The sequence below is a fragment of the Oncorhynchus nerka genome, linkage group LG6 (genome assembly GCF_034236695.1).
Source record: "Oncorhynchus nerka isolate Pitt River linkage group LG6, Oner_Uvic_2.0, whole genome shotgun sequence".
Taxonomy (NCBI): domain Eukaryota; kingdom Metazoa; phylum Chordata; class Actinopteri; order Salmoniformes; family Salmonidae; genus Oncorhynchus; species Oncorhynchus nerka.
The window spans coordinates 52,216,564-52,239,116 of NC_088401.1; the positions used below are offsets into that span (position 1 = coordinate 52,216,564).

Below are 22,553 nucleotides of genomic sequence, written 5' to 3' on the forward strand. Positions count from 1 at the left end.
TCTATTTCTGAAACTATCCGCCGCCATTGTCGCAACCCCTATTACCAGCCTGTTCATCCTCTCTTTCATATCGTCTGAGATCCCCAAGGATTGGAAAGCTGCCGCAGTCATCCCCCTCTTCAAAGGGGGAGACACCCTGGACCCAAACTGTTACAGACCTATATCCATTCTGCCCTGCCTATCTAAGGTCTTCGAAAGCCAAGTCAACAAACAGGTCACTGACCATCTCGAATCCCACCGTACCTTCTCCGCTATGCAATCTGGTTTCCGAGCCGGTCACGGGTGCACCTCAGCCACACTCAAGGTACTAAACGACGTCATAACCGCCATCGATAAAAGACAGTACTGTGCAGCCATCTTCATCGACCTTGCCAAGGCTTTCGACTCTGTCAATCACCATATTCTTATCGGCAGACTCAGTAGCCTCGGTTTTTCGGATGACTGCCTTGCCTGGTTCACCAATTACTTTGCAGACAGAGTTCAGTGTGTCAAATCGGAGGGCATGTTGTCCGGTCCTCTGGCAGTCTCTATGGGGGTGCCACAGGGTTCAATTCTCGGGCCGACTCTTTTCTCTGTATATATCAATGATGTTGCTCTTGCTGCGGGCGATTCCCTGATCCACCTCTACGCAGACGTCACCATTCTATACACTTTCGGCCCGTCATTGGACACTGTGCTATCTAACCTCCAATCGAGCTTCAATGCCATACAACACTCCTTCCGTGGCCTCCAACTGCTCTTAAACGCTAGTAAAACCAAATGCATGCTTTTCAACCGATCGCTGCCTGCACCCGCATGCCCGACTAGCATCACCACACTGGATGGTTCCGACCTTGAATATGTGGACACCTATAAGTACCTAGGTGTCTGGCTAGACTGCAAACTCTCCTTCCAGACCCATATCAAACATCTCCAATCGAAAATCAAATCAAGAGTCGGCTTTCTATTCCGCAACAAAGCCTCCTTCACTCACGCTGCCAAGCTTACCCTAGTAAAACTGACTATCCTACCGATCCTCGACTTCGGCGATGTCATCTACAAAATTGCTTCCAACACTCTTCTCAGCAAACTGGATGCAGTTTATCACAGTGCCATCCGTTTTGTCACTAAAGCACCTTATACTACCCACCACTGCGACTTGTATGCTCTAGTCGGCTGGCCCTCGCTACATATTCGTCGCCAGACCCACTGGCTCCAGGTCATCTACAAGGCCATGCTAGGCAAAGCTCCGCCTTATCTCAGCTCACTGGTCACGATGGCAACACCCATCCGTAGCACGCGCTCCAGCAGGTGTATCTCATTGATCATCCCTAAAGCCAACACCTCATTCGGCCGCCTTTCGTTCCAGTACTCTGCTGCCTGTGACTGGAACGAATTGCAAAATCGCTGAAGTTGGAGAATTTTATCTCCCTCACCAACTTTAAACATCAGCTATCTGAGCAGCTAACCGATCGCTGCAGCTGTACATAATCTATTGGTAAATAGCCCACCCATTTTCACCTACCTCATCCCCACAGTTTTTATTTATTTACTTTTCTGCTCTTTTGCACACCAATATCTCTACCTGTACATGATCATCTGATCATTTACCACTCCAGTGTTAATCTGCAATATTGTAATTATTCGCCTACCTCCTCATGCCTTTTGCACACATTGTATATAGACTCCCCTTTTTTTCTCTACTGTGTTATTGACTTGTTAATTGTTTACTCCATGTGTAACTCTGTGTTGTCTGTTCACACTGCTATGCTTTATCTTGGCCAGGTCGCAGTTGCAAATGAGAACTTGTTCTCAACTAGCCTACCTGGTTAAATAAAGGTGAAATAAAAATAAAAAATAAAATAAAAAATGACAGAGACAAAAAAAAATCCCATTGAAGGAAATACCAGTCAATGGAAATACATTTGTGGTCAAATCAAATCAAATGTTATATGTCCATTGCACCTAATACAACAGTAAAATGCTTACTTACAGGCCCTTACGTATTAAGTAAAAAATAAGAAATAAAAGTAACAAATAATTCAAGAGCAGCAATAAAATAACAATAGCGAGGCTATATATACAGGGGGTATCGGTACAGAGTCAATGAGCAGGAGAACCAGTTAGTTGAGGTAATTGTGGTAATATGTACATTTAGGTAGAGTTAAAGTGACTATGCATAGATAATAAACAGAGAATAGCAGCAGTGTAAAAGGGGAGGGGATGCAAATAGTCTGGGTAGCCATTTGATTAGCTGTTCAGGAATCTTATGGCTTGGGGTTAGAAGCTGTTGAGCCTTTTGGACCTAGACTTGGCGCTCCGGCACCACTTCCCATGCGGTATGTGTCAGGAAGCTTGGCCCCAGTGATGTACTGGGCCGTGCGCACTACCCTCTGTCGTGCCTTGTGGTCGGAAGCAGAGCAGTTGTCATACCAGGAAGTGATGCAACCCGTCAGGATGCTCTCAATGGTGCAGCTGAATACATTTTTGAGGATCTGAGCACCCATGCCAAAACTTTTCAGTCTCCTGAGGGGGAATAGGTTTTGTTGTGCCCTCTTCACAACTGTCTTGGTCTGCTTGGACCATGATAGTTTGTTGGTGATGCGGACACCAAGGAACTTGAAGCTCTCAACCTGCTCCACTACAGCCCCGTCGATGTGAATGGGGTGCGTGCTTGGTCCTCCTTTTCCTGTAGTCCACAATCATCTCCTTTGTCTTGATCACGTTGATGGAGAGGTTGTTGTCCTGGCACCACAAGACCAGATCTCTGACCTCCTCCCTATAGGCTGTCTCATTGTTGTCGGTGATCAGGCCTACCATCAGCAAACTTAATGATAGTGTTGGAGTCGTGCTTGGCCATGCAGTCAGGAATGAACAGGAGGGGACTGAGCACGCACCCCTGAGGGGCGCCCATGTTGAGGATCAGCGTGGCGGATGTGTTGTTACCTACCCTTACCACCTGGGGGCGGCCTTTCAGGAAGTCCAGGATCCAGTTGCAGAGGGAGATGTTTAGTCCCAGGGTCCTTAGCTTAGTGATGAGCTTTGAGGCCACTATGGAGTTGAAAGCTGAGCTGTAGTCAATGAATAGCATTCTCACATAGGTGTTCCTTTTGTCCAGGTGTGAAAGGGCAGTGTGGAGTGCAACAGAGATTGCATCATCTGTGGATCTGTTGGGGCGGTATGCAAATTGGAGTGGTTATAGGGTTTCTGGGATAATGGAGTTGATGTGGGTCATGCCCAGCCTTTCAAAGCACTTCATGGCTACAGATGTGAGTGCTACGGGTCGCTAGTCATTTAGGCAGGTTACCTTAGTGTTCTTGGGCACAGGGACTATAGTGGTCTGCTTGAAACATATTGGTATTATAGACTCAGACAGGGAGAGGTTAAAAATGTCAGTGAAGATACTTGCCAGTTGGTCAAGTGCATGCTCAGAGTACACGTTATGGTAATCCGTCTGGCCCTGCGAATGTTGACCTGTTTAAAAGGTCTTACTCACATTGGCTACGGAGAGCGTGATCACGCAGTCGTCCGGAACAGCTGATGCTCTCATGCATGTTTCAGTGTTACTTGCCTCGAAGCGAGCATAGAAGTAATTTAGCTCGTCTGGTAGGCTCGTGTCACTGGGCAGCTCGCAGCTGTGCTTCCCTTTATAGTCTGTATTATTTTGCAAGCCCTGTCACATCCGACGAGCGTCGGATCCAGTGTAGTACGATTCGATCTTAGTCCTGTATGCTTTGCCTGTTTGATGGTTCGTCAGAGGGCATAGCGGGATTTCTTATAAGCTTCCGGGTTAGAGTCCCGCTCCTTGAAAGCGGCAGCTCTCCTCTTTAGCTCAGTGCGGATGTTGCCTGTAATCCATGGCTTCTGGTTGGGGTACGTACAGTCACTGTGGAGACTACGTCATGGATGCACTTATTGATGAAGCCAGTGACTGATGTGATGTACTCCTCAATTCCATCGGAAGAATCCCATAACATATTCTAGTCTGTGCTAGCAAAACAGTCCTGTAGATTAGCATCTGCTTCATCTGACTACTTTTTTATTGACTGAGTCACTAGTGCTTCCTGCTTTAGTTTTTGCTTGTAAGCAGGAATCAGGAGGATATAATTATGGTCAGATTTGCCAAATGCAGGGCAAGGGAGAGCTTTGTACACGTCTCTGTGTGTGGAGTAAAGGTGGTCTTGAGTTTTTTCCCTCTGGTTGCACATTTAACATGCTGGTAGAAATTAGGTCAAATGCATTTAAGTTTCCTTGCATTAAAGTCCCCGGCCACTTGGAGTGCCGCCTCTGGATGAGCATTTTCCTGTTTGCTTATGGCCGTATACAGCTCATTGAGTGCGGTCTTAGTGCCAGCATCGGTCTGTGGTGGTAAATAGACTGCTACGAAGAATATAGTTGAAAACTCTCTTGGTAAAAAGTGTGGTGTACAGCTTATCATGAGATACTCTACCTCAGGCGAGCAAAACCTTAAGACTTCCTTAGATATCGTGCACCAGTTGTTGTTTTACAAATATACATAGACCGCAACCCCTTGTCTTACCAGAGGCTACTGTTCTATCTTGCCGATACAGTGTATAACCCACCAGCTGTACGACTGTGGCTGAAGACATTACAGTCCCGTTGGTAGGATATATGTGCTTGTAGTTCATCTCTTTTATTATCTAATGATTGTTCTTTGGCTAATAGGACCGATGGTAAAGGCAAATTACCCACTCGCCGCCGGATCCTTACAATGCACCCTGACCTTCATCCTCAATATATGACAGGGATAAGGGCCTTGTCGGGTGTCTGGAGTAAATCCCTCCCGTCCAACTCCTTAAAGAAAAAATTGTCTTTCAATATGAGGTGAGTAATCGCTGTCCTGATTTCTAGAAGCTCTTTTCGGTCATAAGAGACAGTGGCAGAAACATTATGTACAAAATAAGTAACAAATAAGGAGAAAAAACACACATTAGCACAATTGGTTTGGAGAACGTAAAACGACAGCATTCTCTCCGGCGCCATCATTAATAATATGGTCTATAGGTTAATTTGGATAATTTAGTGGAATTAAATTGGCCTGTGTGTATTTTCATTAGTCATCATGCATCTTATTTTTCCAACACAACTATCTCATGTGCACAGCATACTATTTTGAGGGAGATTTATTCTGCCGCTACTTAGCTGGTTGCTGCTGGAATAAAATGTGATTTTACAAGCTCATTCATTGGGAAACAGTTCTAAATGCAATTGCATGTTAAAAACAAGACTGCCGTTATGGGCGGGGCTTTGGGGGCCTGGCCTGCCCTACCATACATCCTTGCCCCTCCAAATAAAATAATGAAATATTGATTATTTATTTGAGCGAGACAAAGACGAATCATTTTAGATAAATCATCCGAGCCAGCGAAACAGCGCCCGTCTGTTTCGGTATGTGTAGCCCATGAATCTGATGTTGTCTGGCATGTCATATATCTGCATATATGGGCTACGTAAAGACAAAGGGGCGCTGTTTTGCTCGCTCATGTTTTTCCTGTGAGTAGTTTCTTCTCCAGACAGTAGAACCTGCTCCGCTCCTTCTATGATAGTTGAAGGTGCCATGTCCAGTTGATAACCACCCTGATAATTGCCTCGAAACTCAACCTAAACTATACCGAAAGTAATTTCAGCAATTTAACAACAGTTTAAATAAATTAAGTAAAGTATGATTGGGAGAATGGGTGAGTTGATGAGCGAGGTGAAGCGAACGATGTATAATTATTACGCAATCACCAATTGTGAATAAAGAACAGGGCGGGCCCTTATATTGTATTAATCTATTCTAATTATAATCTCAAAATGGTAGGCTGTGGCAGTCATGAAATTTCGTCAGTCGGTGATTGTCAAGCAAATAACTGTTGGTCTCGCGGTAATTGACCATTAATTATCATAAACACTTTTAGCATCTCCTGGCTTCCACACATAGCCTACAAGCCACTGACGCAGACATTTGAAACATCTACATTTTAAAAAGTCTAAGAAATCCATGTAATATAGCCTACACATTCACAATAAATCCATTATTTATTTTAGACAGGTCTAAAGAAGCATGATATGAAGAAAATATAGTCTATTACAGAAGAAAAGAGTAGTTTGAGTTGAGTTGTCCTCATGTTAGGTTCTGATCTGGCTGTGGGCTACACTAGTTCATTTAGCAGAAAAAAATTGCTAAGAATTCCGTGGCATTATTTTATAGTATATTTTTTAGAAAGTAGATTTTCTCCAATCAATTTGAGGGAGTGCACAGGTAGCCTAGTGGTTAGAGCGTTGGACAACAAAATCGAATCCCCGAGCTGACACGGTAAAAATAATCTGTCGCTCTGCCCCTGAACAAGGCAGCTAACCCACTAGGCTTTGTTTTTTTGATCAGGCTTCAATAATCTCTCATTCACAATTTGACAAGCGCTTGATAATATCTACAATTTCATGGTGGCATCCCCTTTGTGTGGCCATAATGCACCCTAAAACAAACCATGCCTTTTGCGGCCCGTAATGCTATGTTGTGCCCTTCTCCTTGAGTGCTGCGCAAGCCGAAGCCCTCTCACTCACATGGCTCTCCATCACGTGATCGGGTCTTTCTCACAGGCTACCAGTGAAGACAGACAAATCAGGGACGACACTGCGCATGTCCTTGTCCAATTCCGAGTTGCATATTGAAGATCTTGGAAGAACTGTCCACATTTACTTTTCGTCAGCCAACAAGATGAGCAGGCCTAAAAAACAGCAAAAGCACTAGCCTATGTCAATCTACTATCCCCCATAGTACAAAAGTCGACCTATTCTATTCTGTGTGAGAAATAAATATACCAAACATAGTCTGGGACAGTTGTGGGGTGCAATAGATCCCAAATTAATACAACCATCAGCATAAAAAATATATATATATTTACTCAATGTGGCTGACGGAACAGATCAGAATGCTTAGCTTAAAATGTTGATAAACTATTAGGCTATTTCTTCACATTATAAGCGTAGCAATGCGTACATGGCAGTAGGATATAAGCATGAATGTTCCATTAGTGGAAAACACCATTATCAAAAGTGACCGCAAATGCAATTATGCATGTAATCATTTTTATAAAGGTGCATTTTATATAGTGAAAATTATCTTCCCCAAACTTGAAACTCACGCACTGCTTATGTATGCCAGTCAGGCTCTTAACCCCTTGTAAAGCGGATTAATGTGCTTCATTTTAAGAAGTTATTTGGCCACTTCAGTTGTGATACTAACCTTATCAAAACATATAGGCCTATGGGCTAGGCTACATGAGGTGTGTGACCATGATTCGAAAAAGTCGCAAGAAGAATGCAGTTTCTTATGCTGGGCATCATTCACAAGTGATTATTATATTATATAATATTGTCACCCATCAGTCTATTCTTGATATAATCTTGTCTTTACATATACTAATAATATACAGTACCAGTCAAAAGTTTGGACACACCTACTCATTCAAGGGTTTTTCTATATTTTTACTATTTTCTATATTGTAGAATAATAGTGTATACATCAACACTATGAAATAACACATGGAATCATGTAGGAACCATAAAAGTGTTAAACAAACCAACATATATGTGAAATTTGAGATTCTTCAAAGTAGCCACCCTTTGCCTTGATGACAGCTTTGCACACTCTTGGCATTCTTTCAACCATCTTCATGAGGTAGTCACCTGGAATGCATTTCAATTAACATGTATTCCTTGTTAAAAGTATTTGTAGAATTTCTTTCCTTCTGAATGTGTTTGAGCCAATCAGTTGTGTTGTGACAAGGTAGGGGTGGTATACAGAAGATACGGCAAGAACAGCTCAAATAAGCAAAGAGAAACAACAGTCCATCGTCACTTTAAGACGTGAAGGCCAGTCAATGCGGAAAATTTCATAAACTTTGAGTGCAGTCGCAAAAACCATCAATCACTATGATGAAACTGTCTCTCATGAGGACCGCCACAGGAAAGGAAGACCCAGAGTTACCTCTGCTGCAGAGGGTAAGTTCATTAGAGTTACTAGCCTCAGAGATTGCAGCACAAATAAATGCTTCACAGAGTTCAAGTAACAGACACATCTCAACATCAACTGTTCAGAGGAAATTACGTGAATCAGGCCTTCATGCTCGAATTGCTGCAAAGAAACCACTACTAAAGGACACCAATAAGAAGAAGGGACTTGCTTGGGCCAAGAAACCAGGCAATGGATATTAGACCGGTGGAAATCTGTCCTTTGAGTCCCAATTTGAGATTTTTGGTTCCAACCGCCATGTCTTTGTGAGACGCAGAGTAGGTGAACAGATAATCTCCACATGTGTTGTTCTCACCGTGAAGCATGGAGGAGAAGGTGTGATGGTGTGGGGGTTCTTTGCTGGTGACACTGTCTGTGATTTCTTTAGAAGTCAAGGCACACTTAACCAGCATGGCTACCACAGCATTCTGAAGCGATATGCCATCCCATCTGGTTTGCGCTTAGTGGGACTATCATTTGTTTTTTAACAGGACAATGACTCAACACACCTCCAGGCTGTGTAACTGCTATTTGACCAAGAAGGAGAATGATGGAGTGCTGCATCAGATGAGCTAGACTCCACAATCACCTGACCTCAAACCAATTGAGAAGGTTTGGGATGAGTTGGACCGCAGAGTGAAGGAAAAGCAGGTAACAAGTTCTCAGCATATGTGGGAACTCCTTCAAGACTGTCGGAAAAGTATTCCAGGTGAAGCTGGTTGGGAGAATGCCAAGAGTGTGCAAAGCTGTCTGTAAGGATCAACGCTGGAGACAAGAAGCAGGTACAGGGAGTGAACATTTAATTAGTAACGGACATGGAACAGGACAGGACAGCGTCTGGACATGAACACATAACGACATTAATGCTGACACAGGGAACAAACGGGGGAGCAAACAGTTAGAGACGGAGCAATCAACAAAGGGAAGGAGTCCAGGTGAGTCCAATGAGCACTGTTCCGCGTAACGATGGTGACAGGTGTGCGTAGTGAAGGGCAGTCTGGTACCCTCGAGCGCCAGAGAGGGAGAGCGGAGGCAGGCGTGACAGTAAACCCCCCCAGGGTCGCCACCTGGCTTCCCACCTGGGCGAGCCTGACGGCCGAGGCATTGGTGCTGGACAAGCCGGCTGGGGCGGAGAAGCCCGTCGAACCAGCAGAGGCGTGGGTGCCTAGCGAGCCGGCTCAGGCGTGGGAGCCTGATGGGCCGGCTGAAGCATGACATGGGGTGGGTGCCTACCGGGCCCACCGAGGCAAGAAGACCTCTCCAGTCATCTAAGGCGTGGAAGCCCCCTCAGCGACGGCACCCGGACCTGACGTCACCAAACAAAAAAACACAAACCTCCCTGATGCTTCGTATAGTGGTGTCAGCATTCTGTAAGGATCGACGCTGGAGACGAGAAGCAGGTACAGGGAGTGAACATTTAATTAGCAACGGACATGGAACAGGACAGGACAGCGTCTGGACATGAACACATAACGACATTAATGCTGACACAGAGATCAAACGGGGGAGCAGACAGTTATAGAAGGGGCAATCAACAAAGGGAAGGAGTCCAGGTGTGTCCAATGATGACAAGTGTCCGTAATGAAGGGCAGCCTGGCGGCCTTGAGCGCCAGAGAGGGGGAGCGGGAGCAGGCGTGGCAGCTGTCATCAAGGCAAAGGGTGGTTACTTTGAAGAATTTAAAATCTAAAACATCTTTTGATTTGTTTAACACTTTTTCGGTTACTACATGATTCCATATGTGTTATTTCACAGTTTTGATGTCTTCACTGTTATTCTACATTGTAGAAAATAGTAAAAGTAAAGAAAAACCCTTGAATGAGTAGGTGTGTCCAAATTTTTTGACTGGTACTGTATGTGTAAAAAAGTTTTTTATTTATTTATTTTTTTTTACCCCTTTTTCTCCCCAATTTCGTGGTATCCAATTGTTGTAGTAGCTACTATCTTGTCTCATCGCTACAACTCCCGTACGGGCTCGGGAGAGACGAAGGTTGAAAGTCATGCGTCCTCCGATACACAACCCAACCAAGCCGCACTGCTTCTTATAACACAGTGCGCATCCAACCCGGAAGCCAGCCGCACCAATGCGCCGGAGGAAACACCGTGCACCTGGCCACCTTGGCTAGCGCACACTGCGCCCAGCCCGCCACAGGGGTCGCTGGTGCGCGATGAGACAAGGACACACCTACCGACCAAGCCCTCCCTAACCCGGGCGACGCTAGGCCAATTGTGCGTTGCCCCATGGACCTCCCGGTCGCGGCCGGTTACGACAGAGCCTGGGCGCAAACCCAGGGACTCCGATGGCACAGCTGGCGCTGCAGTACAGCGCCCTTAACCACTGCGCCACCCGGGAGGCCTGTATGTGTAAAATTTGTTTTGATTTAGAATGGACCATTATCATGCACATGTCTCGAAACAGGGGCAGTGTGTGCAGGAGAGCAGAGATGAGTGAACAGGCACACTTTAATCGGCAGAAGCAAAACAGTTGGACGCAACAGCATCACAACACTCCAGCCAAAGGCAAAAGCGAATAGCGCCCTGGTCACACAAAATAATGTTCAACAATACAATACCACGGGTTCAAAACAATACCCGGGAAAAAACACACAATAACCGTAATGAACAATTTCACTCACAGACATGGGGGGGAACAGAGGGTTAAATACATGACAAGTAATGAGGGAACTGTAAACCAGGTGTGTGGGAAAACAAGACAAAGCAAATGGAAAATGAAAGGTGGATCAGGGATGGCTAGAAGACCGGTGACGTCGACCACCGAACGCTGCCCGAACAAGGAGAGAAACCGACTTCGGGGGAAGTTGTGACACAGTGGAAAAAAATATGTCATCTATGCACTTAAAACCTATAGAAATGTTGCACAACATGAGCTCATGGGCTCTCATGAAATGTTTGATTTTCAATTATATTTGCATTGATGTCAGAGTGATTAGAGGGAGTGCTGAGTACCAGGAAGTTTATAAGGCTACTAATGACCATCAGCAGCATCAGAGCTTGGAGAAACCTATTTACTGTGACTAAACTGTCACATGGAATTTGACTGCCTTCATGACTAGTGACCACCAGGTATGGCGGGTGTGGCGATAATACGGTCACCTCCACAGCCCTAAGCCTATATCAGTCCACCGAATCCAAGCAGTCTTATCAGCCTACGCTGGCCTACAGTACTTGGAGTACACAGTGAGAGCGTGCATAATTTACAATGGCACGAAGGCCTAGAGGAATGGATGCACGTGCTGCCTTAGCATTGCTACAAAATCTGATTGAAAACGACTCAGATGATGGGGAAGAATCGATCGTGACATCTCGGATGATTATTCTTCTGATTCTGAGCCTCAGCCTGAACATACATCTCTGAGGCCTAAGCGCAAAAAAAAAACAGAATCGTGTCCACTGAGCAGGTGAGACAGGAGAGAAGAGTGGAGGGGTGGCACTGTTTGGAAAGAACAAGCCGGTTTATCCGCACAAAATGTAATCACTTAGAGCTACATCTCAAGCAAAAAACAGCATCAGCAACGCACTCACCAGCTTTGTGGTTTATGTGACATGGATGTCTGATGCCATTGCATGAAGACGCACACTATGTAACCACGAGCTGACAAGAGTTGACTATTTTTGACTGCTGTCATATTGACACATTCATTATAATGCCATTATTGCTTTTGTGCCAATTTTCACTATTTATCAAGCACACTTAGTGCTTATGACTTTTAGGCTACTGATGTTTTCATCATTGGACTGCCCATCTTGCTGATGTTGCAAGGGAAGTCAGGTCTGGAGTGAACCAAGGGCTATATCTGTTCTTAGTTCTACATAATTTGAAAGGGGCATGCTTATTTAAGATGGTGAGGAAATTACTTTTAAAGAACGACCAGGCATCCTCTACTGACGGGATGAGGTCAATATCCTTCCAGCATACCCGGGCCAGGTCGAATAGAAAGGCCTGCTTGCAGAAGTGTTTTAGGGAGCGTGGGGTGGTCATTTGACCGCGGACCCATAACGGATGTAGGCAATGAGGCAGTGATCGCTGAGATCCTGATTAAAAACAGCAGAGGTGTATTTGGAGGGCTAATATCTATAAGGGTGCCCATGTTTACGGATTTAGGGTTGTACCTGGTGGGTTCCTTGATCATTTGTGTGAGATTGAGGGCATCTAACTTAGATTGTAGGATGGCCGGGGTGTTATACATATCCCAGTTTAGGTCACCTAACAGAACGAACTCTGAAGATAGATGGGGGGCAATCAATTCACATATGGGGTTCAGGGCACAGCTGGGGGCTGAGGGGGGTCTATAGCAGGAGGCAACAGTGAGAGACTTATTTCTGGAGAGATTCATTTTTTAAAATTAGAAGCTCAAACTGTTTTGGCATAGACCTGGAAAGTATGACAGAACTTTGCAAGCTCTCTCTGCAGTAGATTGCAACTCCTCCCCCTTTGGCAGTTCTATCTTGACGGAAAATGTAGTTGGGGATGGAAATCTCAGAATTTTTGGTGGCCTTCCTAAGCCAGGATTCAGACACGGCAAGGACATCAGGGTTTACTCACTAAAGCAGTGAGTAAAACAAACTAAGGGAGGAGGCTTCTGATGTTAACATGCATGAAACCAAGGCTTTTACGGTTACAGAAGTCAACAAATGATAGAGCCTGGGGACACACAAGGCCTGGGGACACACAGGGCCTGGGTTAAACTCTACATCACCTGAGGAACAGAGGAGGAGTGCGGTGGGGACAGAGAATAAAAGGAGCAGATTTCTGAGCGTGATAGGATAGATTCAGGGCACAATGTACAGACAGGGGTATGGTAGGGTGCGGGTACAGTGGAGGTAAACCTAGGCATTGAGTGACGATAAGAGAGGTTGCATCTCTGGACGCACTAGTTATGCTGTGGGGAGGTGGGACAAAATAGGTATCTGAGGCATGTTGAGTGGGACTATGGGCTCCTCAGTAAAATAAAACAATGATAACTACCCTAAACAACAATATACAAGGCATATTGACATTAGAGAGAGACATAACGCAAGGCATAAAGCAATCACAGGTGTTGATTGGGAGAGCTAGCTAAGACAACAACTGGTAAGACAACAACAGCAAATCAGCTAAGGCAACAACAACAGGTAAAATGGTGATGAATGGGCAGAGAGGGTCAGTTAACTACACACAGGGCCTGAGTTCGAGGCTGGCCCCGGCAGATAAACAAAATAAACAAAATGGAGTACCGTGATTAATGAACAGTCTAGCATGCATCAGTTATGTAGCCAAGTGATCATAGGGTCCAGTGAACAGCAATAGATGAAACAGGGAAGCCGCTAACCTGCAAAGTTCTACGCTAGCAAGCGGGAAACACGGCGTTCATAAAGTTAGCAGGCCGGGGCTAGCAGAAACGTCTTCACCGATGTCCGGCAAAGGCCGGTTGAGGGCACATCCGACGGAATTACGTTGGCAGACCAGTCGTGATGGATCGGCAGGGCTCCGTGTCGACAAAGGGTCCAGGCCAATTGGCAAAAGAGGTATTGTAGCTGGAGTAATTTCATTTGCTAGCCGGGAGATGCACCTGGCTCGAGGCTAACTGGTGCTAGCTTCGGGACAAGGGCGTCAGCCACTATAGCCACTCGGTAGCAGCTAGCTAGCTGCGATGATCCGATGCAAAGGTTCAGAGCTTACAGCAGGAATCCGGTGATGTAATGGATTCTAGTCGTGTTAGTGAAGAGTCCGGGAGGCATCAGCTGTGTAGCCAAGTGATCATAGGGTCCACTGAGCAGGCTGGGAGATGGGCCTGGCTCAAGGCTAGCTTCGGGGCTGGGCCACTCGGTAGCAGCTAGCTAGCTGCGATGATCAGGAGTAATGGTCCAGGGCTTAAGGCAGGAATCCGGTGTTGTAGTGGAAAAAAGCAGTCCGGTATGCTCAGGGTTGATATCGTGCTGTGCAGACTGGCAAATATTATCCAGGCTAAAAGCATCTGGTGTCTGAGCTAAAGGTAAAGGCCGCTAGCAGTGGCTAACAAGGACTAAATAGCTAGTAGCTAATTAGCTGGTTAGATTCTGATGGAGGTTCTAGCTATAATGTCTTAAAATAGCAGATTCGTATCACATTGGGTGAGGCGGGTTGCTGGAAGGTATATTTAATTTAAAAATGGAAAAAGCGATTGAAATATATTGAAATATATACAAAAGAAGACAACAAAAATATTTACACAGGACAACAACAAACAACGTCTTTTTACTGCTACGCCATCTTGGATTCAACCTCCCTCTCTCTCTCTCTCTCTCTCAATTAAATTCTCTCTCAGTTCTCTGTCTCTCAATTCAATTCTCTCTCTACCAATTATTTCTCTCTCACTCTCAATTCTCTCTCTCTCATTCTCTCTCTATTTTCTTATCAAGGGCCCTGAACCAGTTTTGGGACATAAGACCCCCACTAGGGGGCAGCAGTGTCTGAAGGAAACAGTGCCCATATACAGCAGCAACTTCTGGCACAACGATTTAATTTGATTTCATATTAGAATAAGCGCTTGAGTTAGCCATTTGTAGATAACATGTTCAAGTGGTTTTGTCTCTGTAGCACAGAGGGACAAAAACTACTGCCATCAGCGCAGACTCCCTATTTGAGGAACTCCTTACTACAAATATACAAAGACTGTGCAAGGGTGTCTCAGGGAGAGTTGGGATATGCAAAAAACAATTCACACGTATAAATTCACACTTGTACACACTTGTACACGTGTGAAATAGGACAAATATAAGTACCCACCAAATTATAAGACAGGTGAGGACACACTATGACACACACCACCAACAAGTCATATTAACAGGCCGGTCTTGTACACCATACATGATCAGTACATCACAACAGCAGCATTCATAGAAGATCTCAAGCTATAGCCAACGTTCTGTCAACGAAACAACAAAGCAATCCCATGGCAACATCATATTCTTGTCTGTGATAACATATAGCCTACATACTGTCAATTATGTTAATTGCCTATACATTGATCATCAATATGTGGTATCTCTAGGGCTCAGACAGAAGATGACCCCTTGGCCCTTGCTGATCCCGCTGCGTTGAGCCCAGTCCCATTGGGCTTGTGGAGGATAATGAAGTTGCCCCCTAGAACACTGATCTAAATTTTTCGTTTATCCACTAAGTTCAAGGTTTTGGGGAGGGTAAGCTGATCCTAGACCTGTCCCTAAGAACCACGACTCAAAAGGGCACCATGGTGCTCTCCCGGAAGCTTGGCTGGCGTGTAAAACCTGCAGGCCACTACAACAGGAACAAACTCCGTATGAATGAGGCCCTAACTAACGGCGGACCACGCGGATCCTATCCGTCACACTCTGTAGTGACACTCTCTCCCACGGCTGACACTTCCTCCCGAGCGGGATGGGACACACCGGCAAACCCACCCTCCTCCTCCTCCTAGTCCTCTTCCCCCTGACGACGACGATGACGACCCCCACCAGCATAGCTAACGTAAGGAGGAGACATGCAGCGAAGAACAGCAGCAGTTTGTTCTCTGAGATGTGAGCGCAGATGGAACACCCCGCCCTGCGGTCAATGATCCTACAGGAGGATGTGACGTTGTTGCCAGGGAAACCGCTGCGCTCGATGATCTCTCTGTAGGCTGCGATGGAGGCTTTGGGTCGGGACTTGTGGTGGGAAGAGGTGAAGAGGCCGAACTCAGGGACGTGTCGATCCTGCAGCTTCCAGACGTAGAAGCCCTTTAGGTTGACTCCATCCAACTGGCGAGCTGGAGAGGAGCAAAAACAGGGAGAGGTTGAGGTCAGAATCCCTCTTTTGACATACAGAAAAGCAATGTCAACAGAGAAGCTGTAGCCTATTGTGGCTAAAGTACTGCACAGAACGTTTAGTTCAGTACATGACAGGGCAGTTCTTACTGGGATGAACTTTATGAGCTCAAAGGTTTCTTATACAGTAAAGTCCATGAGTTTTATGAGGGGGCTCATGTGATACGGCTGTGTGCTGTGGTGTGTTAGGTAATGAGCTGTGAGAAAAGTCACCTTCGACCTCTCATACTTAAAGCTGCTAATGAGTGCCCTACTCTACCTGTCTGCAGAAGAAACTGCAGAGAGGAGGTCTGTTTATTTCAAACAATAGAAGTATAAGTATAGAACCTCCAGGCTATTTCTGATAAGAACAAACTAGTGGGTTATCATTGGACTGGAGTTTGGGGGTTTGAAGGGAGTTTGAGGAGGTTAGAGAGAGGCTCACCTTTGAGGGCCTCCTGTAGGTAATTCCTGATGTAGTGCTGCCTGAGCAGATCATTTACAGGGGCCTGGTCATCTACCCCACTGGCTGTGACTACAACAGGCAGGGCCCCTCCATACCTCTCCTTCACCCAGCGCAGCACCCTCCGGAGGCCCCAGGGGACCACTGCCTGCTCCAGACCGGAAAAGGCCCAGGTGTGGTCAGACATCAGCAGGCAGCCATGGTCTGGAGGTTGCTGAGGGTTAGGTGGGGCAGTCTGAGGAGACTGGGGGCGTGGTGACACGAGACGTGTGGTGAAGTGGTTCAGTGCAATGAAGCCCAGCGCCCCTCCTAGCTCCTCTTTTTCCCTAGCGGTGAAGTGTGGTAGTGGGGATCCAGGGAGGCCCATCACCCTTGCCCTCTCCTCCAAGTACCTCCTCACCTCTGGAGGGTACCTACCACTCTTACCCTCCCCCTCTCTGCTCCCTAGTAGTGGGTCTAGGAAACGACCAAGCTCAAACAACAGGAATCTCTGAGCGGCTGTTGCATGTGACTCCAGGAAGGGGTTGGCGGGTTCTACCCAGTCTGCGTGCAGAGCCAGGGACACCAGTCCTCCCTGTTGGCTGAGATACTCCCTCTCATAAAGCCTCCAGGCCTTAGCGTGGGCCAGGAGGAGATTATGGGCTGCCAGATGCTGCTCCTCCCCGATATTGTAGGCATCCACTAGTCTGTTGGGCTCATTGATGGTAATCCAGTAGCTCACCCAGGGCCCCAGCTCCCTGTAGCAGAGGGCTGCGTATCTCTGGAAGGCCTCCACCGTGCTCTGGTTCAGCCAGCCGCCAGAGGCATGCAGCGGGCCGGGCAAGCCCAGCAGAGGGACTCTGTTAGTAGGGTAGTAGAGAGTGACCACAGCCTCCAGGCCCTGCTTGCGGAGTTCGGTGAGGAAGCAGCGGTAGTACCTGTTAGAAAGAGTTTGAAATGCAAAGGGCGTATGCATACAGGCGTGCATTTTAGTGTGTGTTTGCATGTGTGGTGAACATTTGAATACACATTATACAGTTGTTGTCTCTACCTTAGGGCCTCTGTGTCCACATTAGACAGATCTCCTTGGGCAAGGATTAGGGACCAGTTGAGGGCGAAGAGGTAGTGAGATGCCCCTGTGGACTTAAAGAGGCTCACGTGACCACTGATGGCCAGGTAGTCAGTGCACTGTGCCCCCCTGATGTGGAGGTTGACTCCTTGGACAGGACGCAGTGCCCCATCCCCTGTCAGGTTCCAGCTGTACAGGTGGGGGTCGGTGAATTGAGGGGAGAAGGGATAGAAATTGACCTTTGATAAAAGAAGAAATATATAGTTTTTTGTTTTTGTTTGCATCATCCAGCTTGCTTATTGTTCTGTTTGAGATCAAGAGCAAGGAAGGCAGAGCAGTTTTGCAAAATAAAATCACCCTCTCTTTCCTTTCTCCTGCCTCTCTCGTGTCCTTTCTTCTCCTTCTCATCCCCTCACCTGTAGGCTGGAGTCGGCCACACCCCAGTGGAAGTCACATGGGAAACGCCCTTTGACCTCTCCGGTGATCTCATCACTGAGGAAACCGTTGTCCTTGATGACCTGCCTGTAGAACAGAGCAGTGGTCTTGGGAACCCTGGTTCTGTTGGCCTGGCTGAAGTCTAGGTAGAACAGGCCTCGTCTCACACTGTAGCTGTAGTTCCACTCAAAACCATCCACCAGAGACCAGGCTGTGTAGCCAAACACTCTGACACCGTCAAACACCATCGCTGGACACAGACAAACACAGAACGAAGGAGATGTTACCAAAGAGGTACAAATAGCACAACAGTTCAGGTTAAATGTATAGTACCAGTCAAAAGTCTGGATGCACCTACTCATTCAAGGGTTTTTCTTTATTTTTGCTATTTTCTACATTGTAGAATAATAGTGAAGACATCACAACTATGAAATAACACATATGGAATCCTGTAGTAACCAAAAAACGGTTAAACAAATCCAAATATATTTTAGAGTCTTCAAAGTAGCCACCCTTTGCCTTGATGACAGCTTTGCACACTCTTGGCATTCTCTCAACCAGCTTCACCTGGAATGCTTTTCCAACAGTATTGAAGGAGTTCCCACATATGCTGAGCACTTGTTGGCTGCTTTTCCTTCACTCTGCGGTCCAGCTCATCCCAAACCATCTCAATTGGGTTGAGGTTGGGTGATCGTGGAGGCCAGCTCATCTGATGCAGCACTCAATCATTCTCCTTCTTGGTCAAATAGCCCTTACACAGCCTGAGGGTGTGTTGGGTCATTGTCCTGTTGAAAAACAAATGATAGTCCCACTAAGCGCAAACCAGATGGGATGGCATATCGGCGTATCGCTGCAGAATGCTGTGGTAGCCATGCTGGTTAAGTGTGCCTTGAATTCTAAAGAAATCACAGACAGTGTCACCAGCAAAGCACCCCCACACCATCACACCTCCTCCTCCATGCTTCACGGTGAGAACCACACATGTGGAGATTATCTGTTCACCTACTCTGCGTCTCACAAAGACATGGCGGTTGGAACCAAAAATCTCAAATTGGGACTCAAAGGACAGATTTCCACCGGTCTATTATCAATTGCTTGGTTTCTTGGCCCAAGCAAGTCCCTTCTTCTTATTGGTGTCCTTTAGTAGTGGTTTCTTTGCAGCAATTCATGCATGAAAGTCTGAATCACGCAGTCCCTGATTCACGCAGTCTCATGTGTCTGTTACTTGAACTCTGTGAAGCATTTATTTGTGCTGCAATTTCTGAGGCTGGTAACTCTAATGAACTTATCCTTTGCAGCAGAGGTCACCCTGGGTTTTTCTTTCCTGTGGCAGACCTCATGAGAACCAGTTTCATCATAGCGATTGATGGTTTTTGCGACTGCACTTGAAGAAACGTTCAAAGTTCTTGAAATCTTTCGCATTGACTGACCTTGATTTTTTTTTTTTACCTTTCTTTAACTAGGCAAGTCATTTAAGAACAAATTCTTAGTTACAATGACGGCCTACCAGGGAACAGTGGGTTAACTGCCTTGTTCAGGGACAGAACGACAGATTTGTACCTTGTCAGCTCAGGGATTCGATCCAGCAACCTTTCGGTTACTGGCCCAACGCTAGGCTGCCTGCCGCCCCATAATAAGGATGGACTGTTGTTTCTCTTGGCTCATTTGAACTGTTCTTGCCATAATATGGACTTGGTCATTTACCAAATAGGGCTATCTTCTGTATACCACCCAAACCTTATCACAACACAACTGATTGGCTCAAACGCATTAAGAAGGAAAGAAATTCCACAAATGAACTTTTAACAAGGCACACCTGTTAATTGAAATGCCTTCCAGGTGACTACCTCATGAAGCTGGTTGAGAGAATGTCAAGAGTGTGCAAAGCTGCCATCAAGACAAAGGGTGTCTACTTTGAAGAATCTAAAATCTAAAATATATTTTGATTTGTTTAACACTTTTCTGGTTACTTCATGATTCCATATGTGTTATTCCCTAGATTGGAAGTCTTCACTATTATTCTACAATGTAGAAAATAGTACAAATAAATAAAAACCCATGAATAAGTAGGTGTGTCTAAACGTTTAACTGGTACTGTACTCTCTCTTGTTGACCTCCTCTGTTTTCCCTAATCCTGCCCCCCATCCTCGGCCTCCTCCTCCTTGCCCCCTTCTCACCTTGCAGCACCTGGTTGATGAACCTCTTCATCAGGTAGATGGCATCTGTATCCTCCCTCTCCACAGCTGCAGCTGAGAACCAGCCCCCCTCCGCCACCAGCACAGGCAGGTCCCCATATTCCAGCCTCACCCAGCCCAGCACCCGCCTCATGTCCGGGTTCACAGTCTGCCCATAGTGGGCTAGACTCCGGCCCAGACGCAGGTTGTTAGGCCCAAAGGACAGGGAAAAGAAGTCAGCCGTTCCCTGCACCAAGTGTTTCTCCTCTGGGGTGAACTCAGGCAGAAGCCCCCTGTGGGTGGATCTCATGGATGCTGGGTAGTCCCCATCCCTGAAGATGGGATTGGCGAACCAGCCAAGCACCGCCTCCATGGACTGCTGGCAGAGTTCAATATTGACCGGTGTGGCTTGGTCTCTCTTAGGCTCCATCCAATGGGAACCCAAGACGATGGACACTTTACCATTCTGAGTCGGCCGGAAATAGGTGTCATAAGTGTGCCATGCTTTGGCATGCGCCTGGAAATGAAAACAAAATTAGAAATAAATCAAATGGATGTCTGTTACATGCATTGCATTATGGCAGAGACATTACACATACACATACACATAGTACAGACATCGGACCTGTACAGTGTGAATATGCACTGGGACAGAGCTGATTATTAATGAAGCCGCAAAACTGTTGCTGTCACAGACTTCGACCCCCAGTGGCTCCTTAAGTGTCCTGTTTACTAATCGCAGTCCTGCAGCTGTAATAAACCTCTCATGGCAGAAGGTGAACACACTTTTTAACAAGAGGTCAATGACTGCTAATAGCTGCTGAAGGAGCACAGTGAATATTGAATATCTCAACATAAAACCATTTGGATTAGTTGAACCTGATTGACTGAATAAAGCACAGCATGTACCATGGCTTTTCAAGTGTTATGTCTTCACTCATTTCCTTTGCAATGTCTTGAACCCAATGAATGACGCAAACATTCACTGACGACATCAGCTGATAAATCCCACAGAAGTACGAAGTTCAGGAACAGGCTGTCTGACTAAACGTGGTCTTAGTCTGTACTATGGTCTGTTCAACAGACCCTTTCACACGAGTCAATCTATCCAAAGGGTTCTAATTTACAACTCAACCCCCTGACCCCCCTCCCAAATGGGTACAAATAATCCATTGCCCTTTGACACAAAACTAGGAACTTTTCTTTCTGAAATCCTAACCATTCCCATTGGAGGGAAAACAATAAACTGACCAAAGCTCATCGACTATGGGGCAACTTCATCCTCTGACCCTTAACCCTTGACCCTGCCTTACCTTGATGAGGTTGTGGGCCACATTGAAGGGTGCGGTGGCGTCGCCTGTCTCTCCAGGCGCGTGCACCCCTGTCCCGTACCCCTGGACTGCCACCAGGTAGGGGTTGTGTATGGTGATCCAGTACCTCACACGGCCCCCGTACGTTCGAAAACAGAAGGCAGCGTATGCATCAAACAAACCCACCAAGGTGTCATTCCTCCACCCCCCGTAGTGCTCCTGCAGGGCCTGGGGAAGGTCCCAATGGAACAGGGTGACCACCGGCTCAATTCCCCTCTCCAGGAGCCTGTCGAGCAGTCTCCCATAGTGCTCCACTGCCACCCTATTGGGCCGACCTGTGGCAACACCGTCGGGGAAGATTCGGGGCCAGGAGAGGGAGAAGGCATAGGAGCGCACCCCGAGGTACCCCAGCGCCTCAACGTCCTCCTCCCAGCGGTTGTAGCCGTCACTGGCCGTTTCAGCGACACTTCCATCACCTCGGTGGGGGGCTGAGTGGGTGAAGTGATCCCAGATTGAGGGGCCTTTACCGTCACAGTCCCAGGCCCCCTCGGTCTGGAAAGCAGAGGTCCCCGTACCCCAGAGGAACCCTGGGGGGAAGGTCCCATGGAAGAAGGTCTGGCTCTGGGTGAAGGGCTCTGGGGTGGTGGGATGCTGCCACTGCCTCCTGCCCTCCCCCAGGGAACAGAAATCTCCGCGACAGACCATCACTGTCAGGAAGAGCGAGAAAAGGTATGTTGCCATATTGGAGTCTGTAGAAGAAGAATGATCCTCTCCAGAGTTTTCCAAAATCCTTTAGAAGAAATAAGCTGGTCTCTGTCTGAGGGACTGTTTCTGTGTAAGTATCAGCGGTCCGGATGTTAAGAAGGTGAGGGATCCATGATGAAGATTAGAAGATGAAGGGATTGAAGTGAGCGAGTACAGGAGACTGAGACATCTACATGTGGAAGCCAGGAGGTGTGCAGTGTCCATCTGACAGGCTAACATGGTTGGACTTCCCTATATCTCTCTCTCTCTACCTCCCTCCTTTTCTCTCCCCTCCCTCTTTCTGACACATACCGTACATTGAACATGCACAACCACACTCACAAACACTGACTCATACACTCAGGAGCACACGCACCCGCACACACCTTTGAGGCAGACGCATGATAATTTTGTCAATGATTAGCTTGAACTACGATCATCCTCACCTCCATGACTGAGATGTAGCTCCCATTTACTCTCTCTCTCTCTCTCTCTCTCTCTCCCCCCATCTCTATCTCACAATCACTGTCTCCTGCTAAATCTTATACTCTCCCTATCACTTTACCCTTCATTTTATTTTCAGCG

At 46.6% G+C, this 22,553-nt stretch overlaps 1 protein-coding gene across 1 annotated transcript; it reads right to left on the reverse strand.

Moving 5' to 3' along the window:
• Positions 1 to 9,392: 9,392 nt before the first annotated feature.
• Positions 9,393 to 22,297, reverse strand: LOC115130587 (beta-klotho). The gene is made up of 6 exons (XM_029661875.2): positions 21,228 to 22,297; positions 19,918 to 20,431; positions 17,722 to 17,990; positions 17,288 to 17,544; positions 16,240 to 17,174; positions 9,393 to 15,757 (listed from the first exon to the last, which is right to left on the reverse strand). The coding sequence occupies exons 1-6, from the start codon at positions 21,963 to 21,965 to the stop codon at positions 15,309 to 15,311; spliced, it is 3,162 nt and encodes a 1,053-aa protein (XP_029517735.1). The 5' UTR covers positions 21,966 to 22,297; the 3' UTR covers positions 9,393 to 15,308.
• Positions 22,298 to 22,553: the final 256 nt, after the last annotated feature.

Coding starts and splice junctions, on each gene's coding strand:
- LOC115130587 (XM_029661875.2), bottom strand. CDS start 21,965: ATGGCAACATACCTTTTCTCGCTCTTCCTGACAGTGATGGTCTGTCGC. Junction 20,432..21,227: donor TGGCCCACAACCTCATCAAG/GTAAGGCAGGGT, acceptor TTTCATTTCCAG/GCGCATGCCAAAGCATGGCA. Junction 17,991..19,917: donor CATCAACCAGGTGCTGCAAG/GTGAGAAGGGGG, acceptor GTCTGTGTCCAG/CGATGGTGTTTGACGGTGTC.